The 18,793-nt window shown below is 45.8% G+C and overlaps 1 protein-coding gene across 1 annotated transcript in view; it reads left to right on the top strand.

Annotated features, from left to right (window-relative positions):
* Nucleotides 1–15,924, top strand: part of LOC120032297 (protein O-mannosyl-transferase TMTC1-like) — a 93,829-nt gene extending 77,905 nt beyond the window's left edge. The window contains exons 17-19 of the mRNA XM_038978322.1: nt 11,645–11,767; nt 14,585–14,662; nt 14,777–15,924. Of these exons, the coding sequence (XP_038834250.1) occupies nt 11,645–11,767; nt 14,585–14,662; nt 14,777–14,899 (324 nt within the window). The 3' untranslated portion in view covers nt 14,900–15,924. The remainder of the gene's footprint in view (nt 1–11,644; nt 11,768–14,584; nt 14,663–14,776) is intronic.
* The last annotated feature ends 2,869 nt before the right edge of the window (nt 15,925–18,793 follow it).

Here is an 18,793-nt window from a genome sequence, read left to right as displayed (position 1 = left end):
GAACGGAGCGAATGGAATGGCCTCAAACACGTTTGATATATTTGATACCATTCTACTGATTCCACTCCAGCCTTTACCACGAGCCGTCCTCCCCAAAGAAGGTGCCACCAGCCTCCTGGGCCTAACACATATCATTTGTTTAGGACAGTAATAACATAGTTCATCAAGCTATTTGAGTCTCTATTTTAGGACATCTGGTAGTATCATCAACAACAAAAAATGATATATATTATTTGATGAAAATGTTGAGTTTGGCCTTTATTTCAGTATACATCATAATGCTCTAAGATATGTATATGATATATACATTTCAATCTAAAGGATTTATGGTATGTCATCACTGAAATGCTTGAGAAAGGTATTGGGAAGAAGACCTGCATTGCTCTCAAATGGGATTTTGTCACAGTGCGTTCTCACGTGTCCTGCGCAGCTTGTGAGCGCCGTAGAGGGAAACAGCAGGCACGTCCGTGTTCCTGAGAGTCATATCTAGTAACTCCAACCGTTCAAAAGTTAGAGGCAGACTTGTAGGAAGAAAAAAAGAAAGCGCTCTGTCTGTCACGACCGCATTTATCGGAGATCGGAGGTTAGTCGCGTAACCATGGTTCTATGAACTAAGGGCCACATTTAGTAGATTGAGATGAATCCAGTGCCATCAGTAGGGCTTTTTCAGCCATTCCTCTATGGACTGGCGGCGGGCCACGGACCTGGGTTTGAGAAAGGCTAGAGGACGTTTATTTTCTCTCAGTCTCTCAGACAGAAGACAGAGTGGATTTTACACCATCCTCCCTTTGGATTGTTTTAGTGTGTTTCTGTCCAGTGTCTACATAATAACTCACCAGGGATATTGCTATGCTTCCAGATCTGTTAGCTACACTATCTCGATATCCCCGTAATGGGGGGTTTTATACATGCTTTTTAAAAATCTATCTTTGTCAAAGGGAAGGGAAAATAAAAGCGATTGATGATATTTATGTCATCTCAAGGATGAGACTTTTCTCTCCCAGAGGCAAAAGTAAATTCCATTAAATTCCCACCTCTCTTCCTCGTTCTTTTCTTTCCCCTTCAAATCTCTCAGCTTTCCTTTCGCTCTCTCTCTCTCTCTCTCTCTCTCTCTCTCTCTCTCTCTCTCTCTCTCTCTCTCTCTCTCTCTCTCTCTCTCTCTCGCTCTCTCTCTCTCTCTCTCTTTCTCTCTCTCTCTCTTTCTCTCTCTCTCTCTCTCTCTCTCTCTCTCTCTCTCTCTCTTTCTCTCTTTCTCTCTTTCTCTCTCTCTCTCACACTCTTTCTCTCTCTCTCTCTCTCTCTCTCTCTCTCTCTCTCTCTCTCTCTCTCTCTCTCTCTCTCACTCTCTCTCTCTCGCTCTCTCTCTCTCTCTCTCTCTCTCTCTCTCTCTCTCTCTCTCTCTCTCTCTCTCCACAGAACACTGTCTACTACTATAATCAACCTCACTCTCTTTTGTCTCTCTTTGAATCTCTCTCTGACTACCTTTTCTCTGCTCGTCAGCCAGTGAATGACTAGTCTTTGTCTCTCTCAATTCTAGTCTTTGTCTCTCTCAAGAAATAAAGAATTTAAATGAACAGTAAACATTACACTCACAGAAGTGTAATAACATAAATATGGGTTGTATTTACAATGGTGTTTGTTCTTCACTGGTTGCCCTTTTCTTGTGACTCCACGTCACAAATCTTGCTGCTGTGATGGCACACTGTGGTATTTCACCCAGTAGATATGGGAGTTTATCAAAATCGGGTTTGTTTTCTCATGATTTGGTTGGGTCTAATTATGTTGCTGCCCTCGGGCTCTGTGGGGTCTGTTTGTGAACAGAGCTCCAGGACCAGCTTGCTTAGGGGACTCTTCTCCAGGTTCATCTCTGTAGGTGATGGATTTGTTATTGAAGGATTGGGAATCGCTTCCTTTTAGGTGGTTGTAGAATTTAACATTTATTTTCTGGATTCTGATAATTAGCGGGTATCGGCCTAATTCTGCTCTGCATGCATTATTTGGTGTTCACGTTGTACACGGAGGATATTTTTGCAGAGTCTCAATTTGGTGTTTGTCCCATTTTGTAAATTCTTGGTTGGTGAGCGGACCCCAGACCTCACAACCATAAAAGGGCAATGGGTTCTATAACTGATTCAAGTATTTTTAGCCAGATCCAAATTGGTATGTCGAATTTATGTTCCTTTTGATGGCATAGAAGGCCCTTCTTGCTTTGTGTCTCAGATCGTTCGCAGCTTTGTGGAAGTTACCTGTGGCGCTGATGTTAAGGCCAAGGTATGTATAGTTTTTTGTGTGCTCTAGGGCAAAGGTGTCTAGATGGAATTTGTATTTTTGGTCCTGGTGACTGGACCTTTTTTGGAACACCATTTTTTTGGTCTTACTTAGATTTACTGTCAGGGCCCAGGTCTGGCAGAATCTGTGCAGAAGATCTAGGTGCTGCTGTAGGTCCTCCTTGGTTGGTGACAGAAGCACCAGGTCATCAGCAAACAGTAGACATTTGACTTCAGATTCTAGTAGGGTGAGGCCGGGTGCTGCAGACTGTTCTAGTGCCCTCGCCAATTCGTTGATATATATGTTGAAGAGGGTGGGGCTTAAGCTGCATCCCTGTCTCACCCCACGGCCCTGTGGGAAGAAATGTGTGTTTTTTGCCAATTTTAACCACACACTTGTTGTTTGTGTACATGGATTTTATAATGTTGTATGTTTTTCCCCCAACACCACTTTCCATCAATTTGCTTTTTTGAAATCAACAAAGAATGAAAAGACTTTGCCTTTGTTTTGGTTTGTTTGTTTTGTCAATTGGGGTGCACAGGGTGAATACGTGGTCTGTCGTATGATACTTTGGTAAAAAGCCAATTTGATATTAGCTCAGTACAACGTTTTCACTGAGGAAATGTACGAGTCTGCTGTTAATGATAATGCAGAGGATTTTCCCAAGGTTGCTGTTGACGCATATCCCATAGTAGTTATTTGGGTCAAATTTGTCTCCACTTTTGTGGATTGTGGTGATCATTCCTTGGTTGCAAATATTGGGGAAGATGCCAGAGCTAAGAATGATGAGTTTTTGTATAGCCATTGGAATTTGTTGTCTGTATATTTGATCATTTCATTGAGGATAGGTTTTTATTTTGTCCTGTAGTTCATTGTGTAATTGGATAATCCAGTGGGTTCTGATAGTCTTTAATAGTTGATTCTAAGATTTATTTTTGCTGTTTGTTCTTTGTTATAGAGCAAAAACGATTGGAGAAGTGGTTTACCCATACATCTCCATTTTGAATAGATAATTCTTCGTGGTGTTGGTTGTTTAGTGTTTTCCGTAGTGTATTTCTGTATTGTTTTAGTGATTCACCACAGTGAAGACGTAGACTCAGGTTTTCTGGGTCTCTATGTTTTGGGTTGTACGGGTTTACCAATTTCTTTCTCAGGTTTTTGCATTCTTCATCAAACCATTTGTCATTGCTGTTCATTTTCTTCGGTTTTCTGTTTGAATTTTTTTGATTTGGTAGAGAAGCTGAGATGTCAAATATACTGTTTAGATTTTCTAATGCCAAGTTTACACCTTCACTATTACAGTGGAATTTCCACTGAGGATTTAGCCCGGTGTTTTACCAAAAAGCCTCAGATGTTTGTGTTTCCAGCTCCATGGCCCGGCTCCTGGGACTCACTGGACCATGGCCTCAGTGGACCTGCTCTGACTTGGGGTCAAGGCAAGGCTCCTGGGACTCACTGGACCATGGCCTCAGTGGACCTGCTCTGACTTGGGGTCAAGGCAAGGCTGCTGGGACTCACTGGACCATGGCCTCAGTGGACCTGCTCTGACTTGGGGTCAAGGCAAGGCTGCTGGGACTCACTGGACCATGGCCTCAGTGGACCTGCTCTGACTTGGGGTCAAGGCAAGGCTGCTGGGACTCACTGGACCATAGCCTCAGTGGACCTGCTCTGACTTGGGGTCAAGGCAAGGCTGCTGGGACTCACTGGACCATGGCCTCAGTGGACCTGCTCTGACTTGGGGTCAAGGCAAGGCTGCTGGGACTCACTGGACCATGGCCTCAGTGGACCTGCTCTGACTTGGGGTCAAGGCTGCTGGGGCTTTTAGGTTCAAATTACATTCTGCTCTTCACAAGTCCTCACTGTCATCCCTAGTCATGGAAGTCTATCCCTAGCCATGGAAGTCTATCCCTAGCCATGGAAGTCTATCCCTAGCCATGGAAGTCTATCCCTAGCCATGGAAGTCTATCCCTAGCTATGGAAGTCTATCCCTAGCCATGGAAGTCTATCCCTAGCCATGGAAGTCTATCCCTAGCCATGGAAGTCTATCCCTAGCCATGGAAGTCTATCCCTAGCTATGGAAGTCTATCCCTAGCCATGGAAGTCTATCCCTAGTCATGGAAGTCTATCCCTAGCTATGGAAGTCTATCCCTAGCTATGGAAGTCTATCCCTAGCTATGGAAGTCTATCCCTAGCTATGGAAGTCTATCCCTAGCTATGGAAGTCTATCCCTAGCCATGGAAGTCTATCCCTAGCTATGGAAGTCTATCCCTAGCTATGGAAGTCTATCCCTAGCTATGGAAGTCTATCCCTAGCTATGGAAGTCTATCCCTAGCCATGGAAGTCTATCCCTAGCTATGGAAGTCTATCCCTAGCTATGGAAGTCTATCCCTAGCCATGGAAGTCTATCCCTAGCCATGGAAGTCTATCCCTAGCTATGGAAGTCTATCCCTAGCCATGGAAGTATATCCCTAGCTATGGAAGTCTATCCCTAGCCATGGAAGTCTATCCCTAGCTATGGAAGTCTATCCCTAGCCATGGAAGTCTATCCCTAGCCATGGAAGTCTATCCCTAGCCATGGAAGTCTATCCCTAGCCATGGAAGTCTATCCCTAGCCATGGAAGTCTATCCCTAGCTATGGAAGTCTATCCCTAGCTATGGAAGTCTATCCCTAGTCATGGAAGTCTATCCCTAGCTATGGAAGTCTATCCCTAGCTATGGAAGTCTATCCCTAGCTATGGAAGTCTATCCCTAGCTATGGAAGTCTATCCCTAGCCATGGAAGTCTATCCCTAGCTATGGAAGTCTATCCCTAGCTATGGAAGTCTATCCCTAGCTATGGAAGTCTATCCCTAGCTATGGAAGTCTATCCCTAGCCATGGAAGTCTATCCCTAGCTATGGAAGTCTATCCCTAGCTATGGAAGTCTATCCCTAGCCATGGAAGTCTATCCCTAGCCATGGAAGTCTATCCCTAGCTATGGAAGTCTATCCCTAGCCATGGAAGTCTATCCCTAGCTATGGAAGTCTATCCCTAGCCATGGAAGTCTATCCCTAGCTATGGAAGTCTATCCCTAGCCATGGAAGTCTATCCCTAGCCATGGAAGTCTATCCCTAGCTATGGAAGTCTATCCCTAGCTATGGAAGTCTATCCCTAGCCATGGAAGTCTATCCCTAGCCATGGAAGTCTATCCCTAGCTATGGAAGTCTATCCCTAGCCATGGAAGTCTATCCCAAGCCATGGAAGTCTATCCCAAGCTATGGAAGTCTATCCCTAGCCATGGAAGTCTATCCCTAGTCATGGAAGTCTATCCCTAGCTATGGAAGTCTATCCCTAGCCATGGAAGTCTATCCCTAGCTATGGAAGTCTATCCCTAGCCATGGAAGTCTATCCCTAGCCATGGAAGTCTATCCCAAGCCATGGAAGTCTATCCCTAGCTATGGAAGTCTATCCCTAGCCATGGAAGTCTATCCCTAGCTATGGAAGTCTATCCCTAGCCATGGAAGTCTATCCCTAGCTATGGAAGTCTATCCCTAGCTATGGAAGTCTATCCCTAGCTATGGAAGTCTATCCCTAGCTATGGAAGTCTATCCCTAGCCATGGAAGTCTATCCCTAGCTATGGAAGTCTATCCCTAGCTATGGAAGTCTATCCCTAGCCATGGAAGTCTATCCCTAGCCATGGAAGTCTATCCCTAGCCATGGAAGTCTATCCCTAGCCATGGAAGTATATCCCTAGCCATGGAAGTCTATCCCTAGCCATGGAAGTCTATCCCTAGCCATGGAAGTCTATCCCTAGCCATGGAAGTCTATCCCTAGCCATGGAAGTCTATCCCTAGCTATGGAAGTCTATCCCTAGCCATGGAAGTCTATCCCTAGCCATGGAAGTCTATCCCTAGCTATGGAAGTCTATCCCTAGCCATGGAAGTCTATCCCTAGCCATGGAAGTCTATCCCTAGCCATGGAAGTCTATCCCTAGCCATGGAAGTCTATCCCTAGTCATGGAAGTCTATCCCTAGCTATGGAAGTCTATCCCTAGCTATGGAAGTCTATCCCTAGCTATGGAAGTCTATCCCTAGCTATGGAAGTCTATCCCTAGCCATGGAAGTCTATCCCTAGCTATGGAAGTCTATCCCTAGCTATGGAAGTCTATCCCTAGCTATGGAAGTCTATCCCTAGCTATGGAAGTCTATCCCTAGCCATGGAAGTCTATCCCTAGCTATGGAAGTCTATCCCTAGCTATGGAAGTCTATCCCTAGCCATGGAAGTCTATCCCTAGCCATGGAAGTCTATCCCTAGCTATGGAAGTCTATCCCTAGCCATGGAAGTATATCCCTAGCTATGGAAGTCTATCCCTAGCCATGGAAGTCTATCCCTAGCTATGGAAGTCTATCCCTAGCCATGGAAGTCTATCCCTAGCCATGGAAGTCTATCCCTAGCCATGGAAGTCTATCCCTAGCCATGGAAGTCTATCCCTAGCAATGGATGTCTATCCCTAGCCATGGATGTCTATCCCTAGCCATGGAAGTCTATCCCGAGCTATGGAAGTCTATCCCTAGCTATGGAAGTCTATCCCTAGCCATGGAAGTCTATCCCTAGCTATGGAAGTCTATCCCTAGCCATGGAAGTCTATCCCTAGCTATGGAAGTCTATCCCTAGCTATGGAAGTCTATCCCTAGCTATGGAAGTCTATCCCTAGCTATGGAAGTCTATCCCTAGCCATGGAAGTCTATCCCTAGCTATGGAAGTCTATCCCTAGCCATGGAAGTCTATCCCTAGCCATGGAAGTCTATCCCTAGCCATGGAAGTCTATCCCTAGCTATGGAAGTCTATCCCTAGCCATGGAAGTCTATCCCTAGCTATGGAAGTCTATCCCTAGCCATGGAAGTCTATCCCTAGCTATGGAAGTCTATCCCTAGCCATGGAAGTCTATCCCTAGCCATGGAAGTCTATCCCTAGCTATGGAAGTCTATCCCTAGCTATGGAAGTCTATCCCTAGCCATGGAAGTCTATCCCTAGCTATGGAAGTCTATCCCTAGCCATGGAAGTCTATCCCTAGCTATGGAAGTCTATCCCTAGCCATGGAAGTCTATCCCTAGCCATGGAAGTCTATCCCTAGCCATGGAAGTCTATCCCTAGCCATGGAAGTCTATCCCTAGCTATGGAAGTCTATCCCTAGCCATGGAAGTCTATCCCTAGTCATGGAAGTCTATCCCTAGCTATGGAAGTCTATCCCTAGCTATGGAAGTATATCCCTAGCTATGGAAGTCTATCCCTAGCTATGGAAGTCTATCCCTAGCCATGGAAGTCTATCCCTAGCTATGGAAGTCTATCCCTAGCTATGGAAGTCTATCCCTAGCTATGGAAGTCTATCCCTAGCTATGGAAGTCTATCCCTAGCCATGGAAGTCTATCCCTAGCTATGGAAGTCTATCCCTAGCTATGGAAGTCTATCCCTAGCCATGGAAGTCTATCCCTAGCCATGGAAGTCTATCACTAGCTATGGAAGTCTATCCCTAGCCATGGAAGTCTATCCCTAGCGGTGGAAGTCTATCCCTAGCCATGGAAGTCTATCCCTAGCTATGGAAGTCTATCCCTAGCCATGGAAGTCTATCTCTAGCCATGGAAGTCTATCCCTAGCTATGGAAGTCTATCCCTAGCTATGGAAGTCTATCCCTAGCCATGGAAGTCTATCCCTAGCTATGGAAGTCTATCCCTAGCCATGGAAGTCTATCCCTAGCTATGGAAGTCTATCCCTAGCCATGGAAGTCTATCCCTAGCCATGGAAGTCTATCCCTAGCTATGGAAGTCTATCCCTAGCCATGGAAGTCTATCCCTAGCCATGTAAGTCTATCCCTAGCCATGGAAGTCTATCCCTAGCCATGGAAGTCTATCCCTAGCCATGGAAGTCTATCCCTAGCTATGGAAGTCTATCCCTAGCCATGGAAGTCTATCCCAAGCCATGGAAGTCTATCCCTAGCCATGGAAGTATATCCCTAGCTATGGAAGTCTATCCCTAGCCATGGAAGTCTATCCCTAGCTATGGAAGTCTATCCCTAGCCATGGAAGTCTATCCCTAGCCATGGAAGTCTATCCCTAGCCATGGAAGTCTATCCCTAGCCATGGAAGTCTATCCCTAGCCATGGAAGTCTATCCCTAGCCATGGAAGTCTATCCCTAGCAATGGATGTCTATCCCTAGCCATGGATGTCTATCCCTAGCCATGGAAGTCTATCCCTAGCTATGGAAGTCTATCCCTAGCTATGGAAGTCTATCCCTAGCCATGGAAGTCTATCCCTAGCTATGGAAGTCTATCCCTAGCCATGGAAGTCTATCCCTAGCCATGGAAGTCTATCCCTAGCTATGGAAGTCTATCCCTAGCTATGGAAGTCTATCCCTAGCCATGGAAGTCTATCCCTAGCTATGGAAGTCTATCCCTAGCCATGGAAGTCTATCCCTAGCTATGGAAGTCTATCCCTAGCCATGGAAGTCTATCCCTAGCCATGGAAGTCTATCCCTAGCCATGGAAGTCTATCCCTAGCCATGGAAGTCTATCCCTAGCCATGGAAGTCTATCCCTAGTCATGGAAGTCTATCCCTAGCTATGGAAGTCTATCCCTAGCTATGGAAGTCTATCCCTAGCTATGGAAGTCTATCCCTAGCTATGGAAGTCTATCCCTAGCCATGGAAGTCTATCCCTAGCTATGGAAGTCTATCCCTAGCTATGGAAGTCTATCCCTAGCTATGGAAGTCTATCCCTAGCTATGGAAGTCTATCCCTAGCCATGGAAGTCTATCCCTAGCTATGGAAGTCTATCCCTAGCTATGGAAGTCTATCCCTAGCCATGGAAGTCTATCCCTAGCCATGGAAGTCTATCACTAGCTATGGAAGTCTATCCCTAGCCATGGAAGTCTATCCCTAGCTATGGAAGTCTATCCCTAGCCATGGAAGTCTATCCCTAGCTATGGAAGTCTATCCCTAGCCATGGAAGTCTATCTCTAGCCATGGAAGTCTATCCCTAGCTATGGAAGTCTATCCCTAGCTATGGAAGTCTATCCCTAGCCATGGAAGTCTATCCCTAGCTATGGAAGTCTATCCCTAGCCATGGAAGTCTATCCCTAGCTATGGAAGTCTATCCCTAGCCATGGAAGTCTATCCCTAGCCATGGAAGTCTATCCCTAGCTATGGAAGTCTATCCCTAGCCATGGAAGTCTATCCCTAGCCATGTAAGTCTATCCCTAGCCATGGAAGTCTATCCCTAGCCATGGAAGTCTATCCCTAGCCATGGAAGTCTATCCCTAGCTATGGAAGTCTATCCCTAGCCATGGAAGTCTATCCCAAGCCATGGAAGTCTATCCCTAGCTATGGAAGTCTATCCCTAGCCATGGAAGTCTATCCCTAGTCATGGAAGTCTATCCCTAGCTATGGAAGTCTATCCCTAGCCATGGAAGTCTATCCCTAGCCATGGAAGTCTATCCCTAGCTATGGAAGTCTATCCCTAGCCATGGAAGTCTATCCCAAGCCATGGAAGTCTATCCCTAGCTATGGAAGTCTATCCCTAGCCATGGAAGTCTATCCCTAGCTATGGAAGTCTATCCCTAGCCATGGAAGTCTATCCCTAGCTATGGAAGTCTATCCCTAGCTATGGAAGTCTATCCCTAGCTATGGAAGTATATCCCTAGCTATGGAAGTCTATCCCTAGCCATGGAAGTCTATCCCTAGCTATGGAAGTCTATCCCTAGCTATGGAAGTCTATCCCTAGCCATGGAAGTCTATCCCTAGCCATGGAAGTCTATCCCTAGCCATGGAAGTCTATCCCTAGCCATGGAAGTATATCCCTAGCCATGGAAGTCTATCCCTAGCCATGGAAGTCTATCCCTAGCCATGGAAGTCTATCCCTAGCCATGGAAGTCTATCCCTAGCCATGGAAGTCTATCCCTAGCTATGGAAGTCTATCCCTAGCTATGGAAGTCTATCCCTAGCCATGGAAGTCTATCCCTAGCTATGGAAGTCTATCCCTAGCCATGGAAGTCTATCCCTAGCCATGGAAGTCTATCCCTAGCCATGGAAGTCTATCCCTAGCCATGGAAGTATATCCCTAGCCATGGAAGTCTATCCCTAGCCATGGAAGTCTATCCCTAGCCATGGAAGTCTATCCCTAGCCATGGAAGTCTATCCCTAGCCATGGATGTCTATCCCTAGCCATGGAAGTCTATCCCTAGCCATGGAAGTCTATCCCTAGCCATGGAAGTCTATCCCTAGCCATGGAAGTCTATCCCTAGCCATGGATGTATATCCCTAGCCATGGAAGTCTATCCCTAGCCATGGAAGTCTATCCCTAGCCATGGAAGTCTATCCCTAGCCATGGAAGTCTATCCCTAGCCATGGAAGTCTATCCCTAGCCATGGAAGTCTATCCCTAGCCATGGAAGTCTATCCCTAGCCATGGAAGTCTATCCCTAGCCATGGAAGTCTATCCCTAGCCATGGAAGTCTATCCCTAGCCATGGAAGTCTATCCCTAAACATGGAAGTCTATCCCTAGCCATGGAAGTCTATCCCTAGCCATGGAAGTCTATCCCTAGCCATGGATGTCTATCCCTAGCCATGAAAGTCTATCCCTAGCCATGGAATTCTATCCCTAGCCATGGAAGTCTATCCCTAGCCATGGAAGTCTATCCCTAGCTATGGAAGTCTATCCCTAGCTATGGAAGTCTATCCCTAGCTATGGAAGTCTATCCCAAGCTATGGAAGTCTATCCCTAGCCATGGAAGTCTATCCCTAGCTATGGAAGTCTATCCCTAGCCATGGAAGTCTATCCCTAGCCATGGAAGTCTATCCCTAGCTATGGAAGTCTATCGCTAGCCATGGAAGTCTATCCCTAGTCATGGAAGTCTATCCCTAGCCATGGAAGTCTATCCCTAGCTATGGAAGTCTATTCCTAGCCATGGAAGTCTATCCCTAGCCATGGAAGTCTATCCCTAGCCATGGAAGTCTATCCCTAGCCAAAGAAGTCTATCCCTAGCCATGGAAGTCTATCCCTAGCCATGGAAGTCTATCCCTAGCCATGGAAGTCTATCCCTAGCCACGGAAGTCTATCCCTAGCCATGGAAGTCTATCCCAAGCTATGGAAGTCTATCCCTAGCCATGGAAGTATATCCCTAGCCATGGAAGTCTATCCCAAGCTATGGAAGTCTATCCCTAGCCATGGAAGGGTGTGTACACTAGTGTAACACTGGTGTTACAGTCGAGAAACAGCATTAATGTTGTGGTTGAGCTTCACTCATTAGAACACTCTGAAACTGTCTCGTCAGGATCCCAGTGTGTGCACGTGTGTTCGCATTAACCTCTCTCTGTATATGTGTACTAATTACCTCCTCTTCCTCCAGGCTTTGGATGCTCTAGACAAGGCCCTACTGCAGAACCCTATAGACATGTCTGTCAGGGTAGAGCTTCACTTCTCCAAGGGCAACCAGCTCAGAGAGATGAACCAGCTGGACAGAGCCTTCGAGGTACAGGAGGCGACACACACACACACACACACACACACACACACACACACACACACACACACACACACACACACACACAGACAGACAGACAGACAGACAGACAGACAGACAGACAGACAGACAGACAGACAGACAGACAGACAGACAGACAGACACACAGACACACAGACACACAGACACACACACCTCATTACTCTGCAAACTTTTCTCCATCTGCTCTATCTTCTCTCTCCCTCCTCACCGTCATACCCCTCTCTCCCTCCTCACCATCATACCCCTCTCTCCCTCCTCACCGTCATACCCCTCTCTCTCCCTTCTCACCATCATACCCCCCTCTCTCCCTCCTCACCGTCATACCCCTCTCTCTCCCTCCTCACCGTCATACCCCTCTCTCTCCCTCCTCACCGTCATACCCCTCTCTCTCCCTCCTCACCGCCATACCCCTTTCTCTCCCTCCTCACCGTCATACCCCTCTCTCCCTCCTCACCGTCATACCCCTCTCTCTCCCTCCTCACCGTCATACCCCTCTCTCTCCCTCCTCACCGTCATACCCCTTTCTCTCCCTCCTCACCGTCATACCCCTCTCTCCCTGCTCACCGTCATACCCCTCTCTCTCCCTCCTCACCGTCATACCCCTCTCTCCCTCCTCACCGTCATACCCCTCTCTCTCCCTCCTCACCGTCATACCCCTCTCTCTCCCTCCTCACCGCCATACCCCTCTCTCCCTCATCACCGTCATACCCCTTTCTCTCCCTCCTCACCGTCATACCCCTCTCTCTCCCTCCTCACCGTCATACCCCTCTCTCCCTCCTCACCGTCATACCCCTCTCTCTCCCTCCTCACCGTCATACCCCTCTCTCTCCCTCCTCACCGTCATACCCCTCTCTCCCTCCTCACCGTCATACCCCTCTCTCTCCCTCCTCACCGTCATACCCCTCTCTCTCCCTCCTCACCGTCATACCCCTCTCTCTCCCTCCTCACCGTCATACCCCTCTCTCTCCCTCCTCACCGTCATACCCCTCTCTCTCCCTCCTCACCGTCATAGCCCTCTCTCTCCCTCCTCACCGTCATACCCCTTTCTCTCCCTCCTCACCGTCATACCCCTTTCTCTCCCTCCTCACCGTCATACCCCTTTCTCTCCCTCATCACCGTCATACCCCTCTCTCCCTCCTCACCGTCATACCCCTCTCTCTCCCTCCTCACCGTCATACCCCTCTCTCTCCCTCCTCACCGTCATACCCCTTTCTCTCCCTCCTCACCGTCATACCCCTTTCTCTCCCTGCTCACCGTCATACCCCTCTCTCTCCCTCCTCACCGTCATACCCCTCTCTCCCTCATCACCATCATACCCCTTTCTCTCCCTCCTCACCGTCATACCCCTCTCTCTCCCTCCTCACCGTCATACCCCTCTCTCTCCCTCATCACCATCATACCCTTCTCTCGCCTTTATTATCCACCTTCCCATCTCTTTTCTTTTCTCTCCATTCACCTCGGTAAATAACTTTAGAACCTCCTATAACCTCAAACTTTACCTGTTACAAAACAAGACCACTAATTGGCTCATATATCCCAACCTCCCCAAAAACAATTATGAATAAAGAATAGAACATATTTTGAGGCATATTCCCTAAAAACAACAAGATTTGCATCTCCTACATGAAGTTATTATCTGCAGGGGTTTCAAGGGCGTCTGTGGATCTTCTAAGCGCCGGGTGCTTTCTTCTCCTGTTCAAGTAGACACACTTGAGAGAGAGAAGAGATACAAAGTCTGCAAATAAAATCACATCAAACAGCATTCCAGGCCTTTCGCTGCCTTGATCTTTTCCCCCCTGAAAAACGCGCTGATACTGTCACTAAAATAACACCATCTCCTCCACTATCTGCATCAACAAATAAGCCCATTTTCCCCCACCCACACTTCTAACAAAACAAAGTGTGTGGCCTAAAATAATCTTCTTTCTCTTCCCTCCATCTTTCTTTTGTTTTTTCCTCTTGTGCTTTTCTCTGTCTGCTTAAATAGCAGGTCTCTCTTTCCACTCACTCACTCCCTCACTTACTCACTCACTCACTCACCATCTCACTCACTCCCTCACTTACTCACTCACTCCCTCACTTACTTACTCACTCACTCACTCACTCACTCACTCACTCACTCCCTCACTCACTCCCTCACTCCCTCACTCACTCACTCACTCACTCACTCACTCACTCACTCACTCACTCACTCACTCACTCACTCACTCACTCACTCACTCACAATCTCACTGTCTTTCCTTACAAAGCAAGTCTCTCTGTCTTTCCACTCCCTCCCTCTCTCTCTCTCCCTTTCCACTCTCTCACTCCCTTTCCCTCCCTCCATCTCTCCCTCTTTCTTCAGTTGAGGAAGTGAACAAAGGCCTGCTATGTTGAACAGTTTATTCTCAGGGTTACCTTCGGAGATAAACTCTAGAGGTCTGATTCTCAGCAGGGCTTGGCCGGGCGCCAGGGCTCCAGCTCTTGTTTGGGTGTTGTTCCCCTTCTAAGAAAAGGCATAAAAGGGTCAACTGAGATCATGCAGGCTTCGGGTGTGGTGGCTGACAATATTGAAGCGGATCCAATGTCTGATTGCTGTATTTTGAAAGTATAATCTATTGTTTCAGGGTGTTTTGAATTCAAAGTCATGAAACATGTTGAGTTGATTAAAGTTTCAGTAATCTTCTAAGGCAACTTTTCTCCCTCCATATTCACTTTATAGTCCGACCATAGCAACCCTACTGCCATCTAGTGATCGTTGGTTGTAACTACTTTATATTAAGGTATGCGTGGTCTTCATTACAGAGCTACAAGCTGGTAGTGGAACTAAAACCTGACCAATCGCAGGCTTGGATGAACATGGGAGGAATTCAGCATATCAAGGTACTATGACTACACAGTAGAGTTAATTTGCATAAGTCAAACGCCATTTCATATATCATATCATATATGGCATAGGATGAGAGCTGATAAATGTCTGTATTTGATTCACTGCAGGGAGACTATGCAGCAGCCAGGCAGTACTACCAGAGGGCCCTGATCCTAACCCCTGGCTCCAAGCTGCTGAAAGACAACCTGGCCAAGCTGGACCGGCTGGAGAGGAGGCTGACCGGGGCCTAGACTAACCCAGAGACACAGCACTATCCTGGGCATGAGTTGGGGACCAAGGACCCTGGATGCCCCAACAGTCCTGTTAAAAAAGACCTGGTTCTTAAGTCAACCTACCAGATTGAGGATGTGAGATTATGGTGAACATGACAGGGTTGCAGGGTATGGAAGCAGACTGGGGGTGATGGAGCTTCCAGGGGAGCATGAGGCTGGTTAAGCCTGTGACGGGAGTCACATTCTGGGGGAAGCAGATGGAGAGAGGGCCCTAAGGAATGGAGATGGAGATTCAGCCAGCAGCACTTCCAACTGGAGCGGACTGGATCAGCTCTCTGGACCTCTTTAAAACACTACCACGAGCTCCACACATTGCCCAGCCTGAAAAAGGCTTCAAACAAACCAATCTGCTTTTTAAAATGTTTTGTTTAGTTTGATTTGTTTTCCTATTTAATTTCATGTTAAATCCTGTTTTAGGCTCTAAATCTGTGATCACTTCCCTCATCTCTGCTTATGAGCAAAACCATAAGTAAACCCATGTTGAGATTTTGAATTGGGTGTCATGTTCACATTAAAAGCTCCAACAATATCATTCCAGCTGGAAGACAAATGACATTTTGCCAACACGAAGGACAGTTTGCTGAAGTCACTGTATATCCATGCTTAGGTTTGGGCTTTCCTTGACTCAAATGTGGTCCCTGCAACCCCTTAGCCTGAGCTTGTCTGGAATACATAAGCCCTGTGATAAGACTACAAGACAAGGTGTCAGTGTGCTCCATGAACACACTGACAACATGTGCTTTTAACCTCAAGCTATGGCAGAGCCTCTGAGCAGCAAGCAACTCCTGCCTAAGGCCTAACACTGACCCTCTGATCCGCTCAACATTTCTGACGCTGCGTATTATTTGTTGCTGTTGATGTTGCTATGATGATCGTGAATGAATATTTTATGTGGAACGTACAACAGGATAAAGATGAACTGACTAGTGCAATGACTGAGATTGATTTGCACCATAAAAATAAATCTATGTTTTATTATTTTATTAACTGGTGTCGGTGCGTGCGGTGAGGTGTCTGATAAATAGAAGTTGCCCTGTTTTTGTGAATGGGAGAAAAGTCATATGAAATGGGTATATACTGCCCTCATCTGGCCTAGTGGGTACATTGCATGTTAGTGAATCTAATTAGGTGATGATGGTAGCAGGTGCAGCGCGGGAGAGCTGATGAGGGCTTGAAAGTAGAAAGGCACGTTGTGAAGTGTCTTTGTGGCATTTACCCCTGTGCCACTTTTAAGCCATCAGTCTTAACCCAATCAACTTTTTAATGCACTTTGGATGAAAATGTGTGTTTTTCTAGTTGTGTATCTGTCTCTTCTGGGGCTTGGATTCCAGCACGGTAAGGGCAACACATTGATTTTCATTCTAGTTTTGTTGCCAGTGACTTGATGGAGTTAATGGTGAACTTTTTTATTTATTTTTAACTTCTCTTTCAGATCTACATAACCAGAATGAGATTGTGCATAACCCTGAAAACAGTGCATTGAACGGAACAGAAGGGGAAAATGCAAACCTCACCAGTGGATTTCAATTTGATGGTATGGAAGAGCACGTTAACAGTGAATCATAAAATAATCGCGGCGAGGGCGTTGGCACTGTGTTCTTTTTAAAGGATCGGGGGAATAGTGGAGAACAATTGGAGGTTTAATTAGCAGCAATGCAAATATCATGGTACAGCTATATGGGCACAATTATTATGGTACATTTGAATGGTAAGTTTACAAACATATTATGATAAATAGAATTGAAACTTGCATTTCAAGGTGAAATACGAATAGCCAGTTATTGTAATGGCTTAGCAGATAGTATAGAAAGACGGTCAGTATTTACCTGGCAAAAATAATGTTTACAGGAAACTGGTCAACAATTTCAGATGAAGTTGTGTGGAAAAAAAGACTGTGGGTGGATATTCAAATTGTCCAAACAGTTCTGCAAGGTAGATTTATTATTTAAAATATGTTTTTGGACCTTAAATGGAGTTGGCTCATGAATCTATATGGCCCAAATGATGATTCACGCTAATTTTAAAATGTATAATAATTGGTCAAGTCTACAAACAATACAATACTTTATTATTGTGGTGGGAGATTATAATACGTTTTTAAATACCTCAATGGACCGTGAAGTAAATAGCACGACAAACTGTCACCCTCATACACTTAAGGAAATCGTGCATTTCATTGATATATTGAAACTAGTGCATATATGGAGGCCTAAATATCGTGAGCTATACATGGCCGAGGCTCAATGAAGCTAGTCTTCTTGACCACATGTCATTCTCGCTGGCACCAAACGATAGAATGCGGTCAGACCATCAAATAATTGGCGTATACATTACTCTTACAGAATTTCCACGTGGGCGAGGATATTGGAACTGTAATCAAAGCCTATTGGATGAAAAAAACTGACGTTTCCCGAAATAACGTACAGCAGATCTCCTTATTGTATGTGACACTTTTAATTTGCCTTTTAGAGGCAAAGCAATTCAATACCAATCTTTAAAACAAATTCAATTTAGGTCCAAACGAGTTCATATTAACAAAGGAAATAGGACTAACAGTACAGATTGCAATAAAAACTGTAACAGAGGCACAGAGTAAGTTAGAGGAAAAATAAATGGCGCAACATTCAATAGATCAAGTGTAAAATATTGTACAAAATTAAGCGAACTGGATGGAATATGGGGGGAAAATGCACAATTATTTTATTCTCAGCATAGAAATGCTACCAAAAAATAGCCTACTCAAACTTGTTACAAATGATAGTCGCCCACAATTCACCAAACAATATTTTGAAGGAAGACGGAAAGTACTTTAAGCATATGTTTGTCTCCTCCATCTCCACTAACTGAAGTTAAAGGTATGGCTTTACAGAGGAGGAACCTATTGATGCAATTAAAGCCTTTTACGTCCGGGAAAACTCCAGGGCAGGATGGCAAACCAGTCGAGGTGTACTAAACCTTTTTTTGATGTACTCGGAGGACCCAAGTGGTACATTTAAAGCTCCAGACCATAATTTTTTTTTTGTATAATTGAATATGATATAAGACAAGTACTGGAAACAATAGAACACTATGGAAAATCTGAGAAACCAGGTCTGATATTCATAGCTGACTTTAAAGAGGTTTTTGATAAAGTATGACTGGAATTTATATAAACTCAGCAACAAAAAAAAAACTTCCCTTTTTTTCAAAGATAATTTTAAAAAATCCAATTATCTTCATTGTAAAGGGTTTAAACACTGTTTCCCATGCTTGTTCAATGAACCGTAAGCAATTAATGAACATGCACCTGTGGAACGGTAGTTAAGACACTAACAGCTTACAGACGGTAGGCAATTAACGCCACAGTTATGAACATTTAGGACTCTAAAGAGGCCTTTCTACTGACTCTGAAAAACACCAAAAGAAAGATGCCCAGGGTCCCTGCTCATCTGCGTGAACGTGCCTTATGCATGTAGGAATGTTGTAAGGCAGGTCTTCACCGGCAACAACGTCACCTATGGGCACAAACCCACCATCGCTGGACCAGACAGGACTGGCAAAAAGTGCTCTTCACTGACGAGTCGAGGTTTTGTCTCACCGGGGGTGACGGTCGGATTCGCGTTTATCGTCGAAGGAATGAGTGTTACACCAAGGCCTGTACTCTGGAGCGGGATCGATTTTGGAGGTGGAGGGTCCGTCATGGTCTGGGGCGGCTTGTCACAGCATCATCGGACTGAGCTTGTTGTCATTGCAGGCAATCTCAACTCTGTGTGTTATAGGAAAGACATCCTCCTCCCTCGTGTGGTACCCTTCCTGCAGGCTCATCCTGACGTGACCCTCCAGCATGGCAATGCCACCAGCCGTACTGCTCGT

This window comes from Salvelinus namaycush, chromosome 38 (assembly GCF_016432855.1).
Source record: "Salvelinus namaycush isolate Seneca chromosome 38, SaNama_1.0, whole genome shotgun sequence".
In the NCBI taxonomy this organism is placed as follows: domain Eukaryota; kingdom Metazoa; phylum Chordata; class Actinopteri; order Salmoniformes; family Salmonidae; genus Salvelinus; species Salvelinus namaycush.
This window is presented reverse-complemented; position numbering and strand designations above follow the sequence as displayed.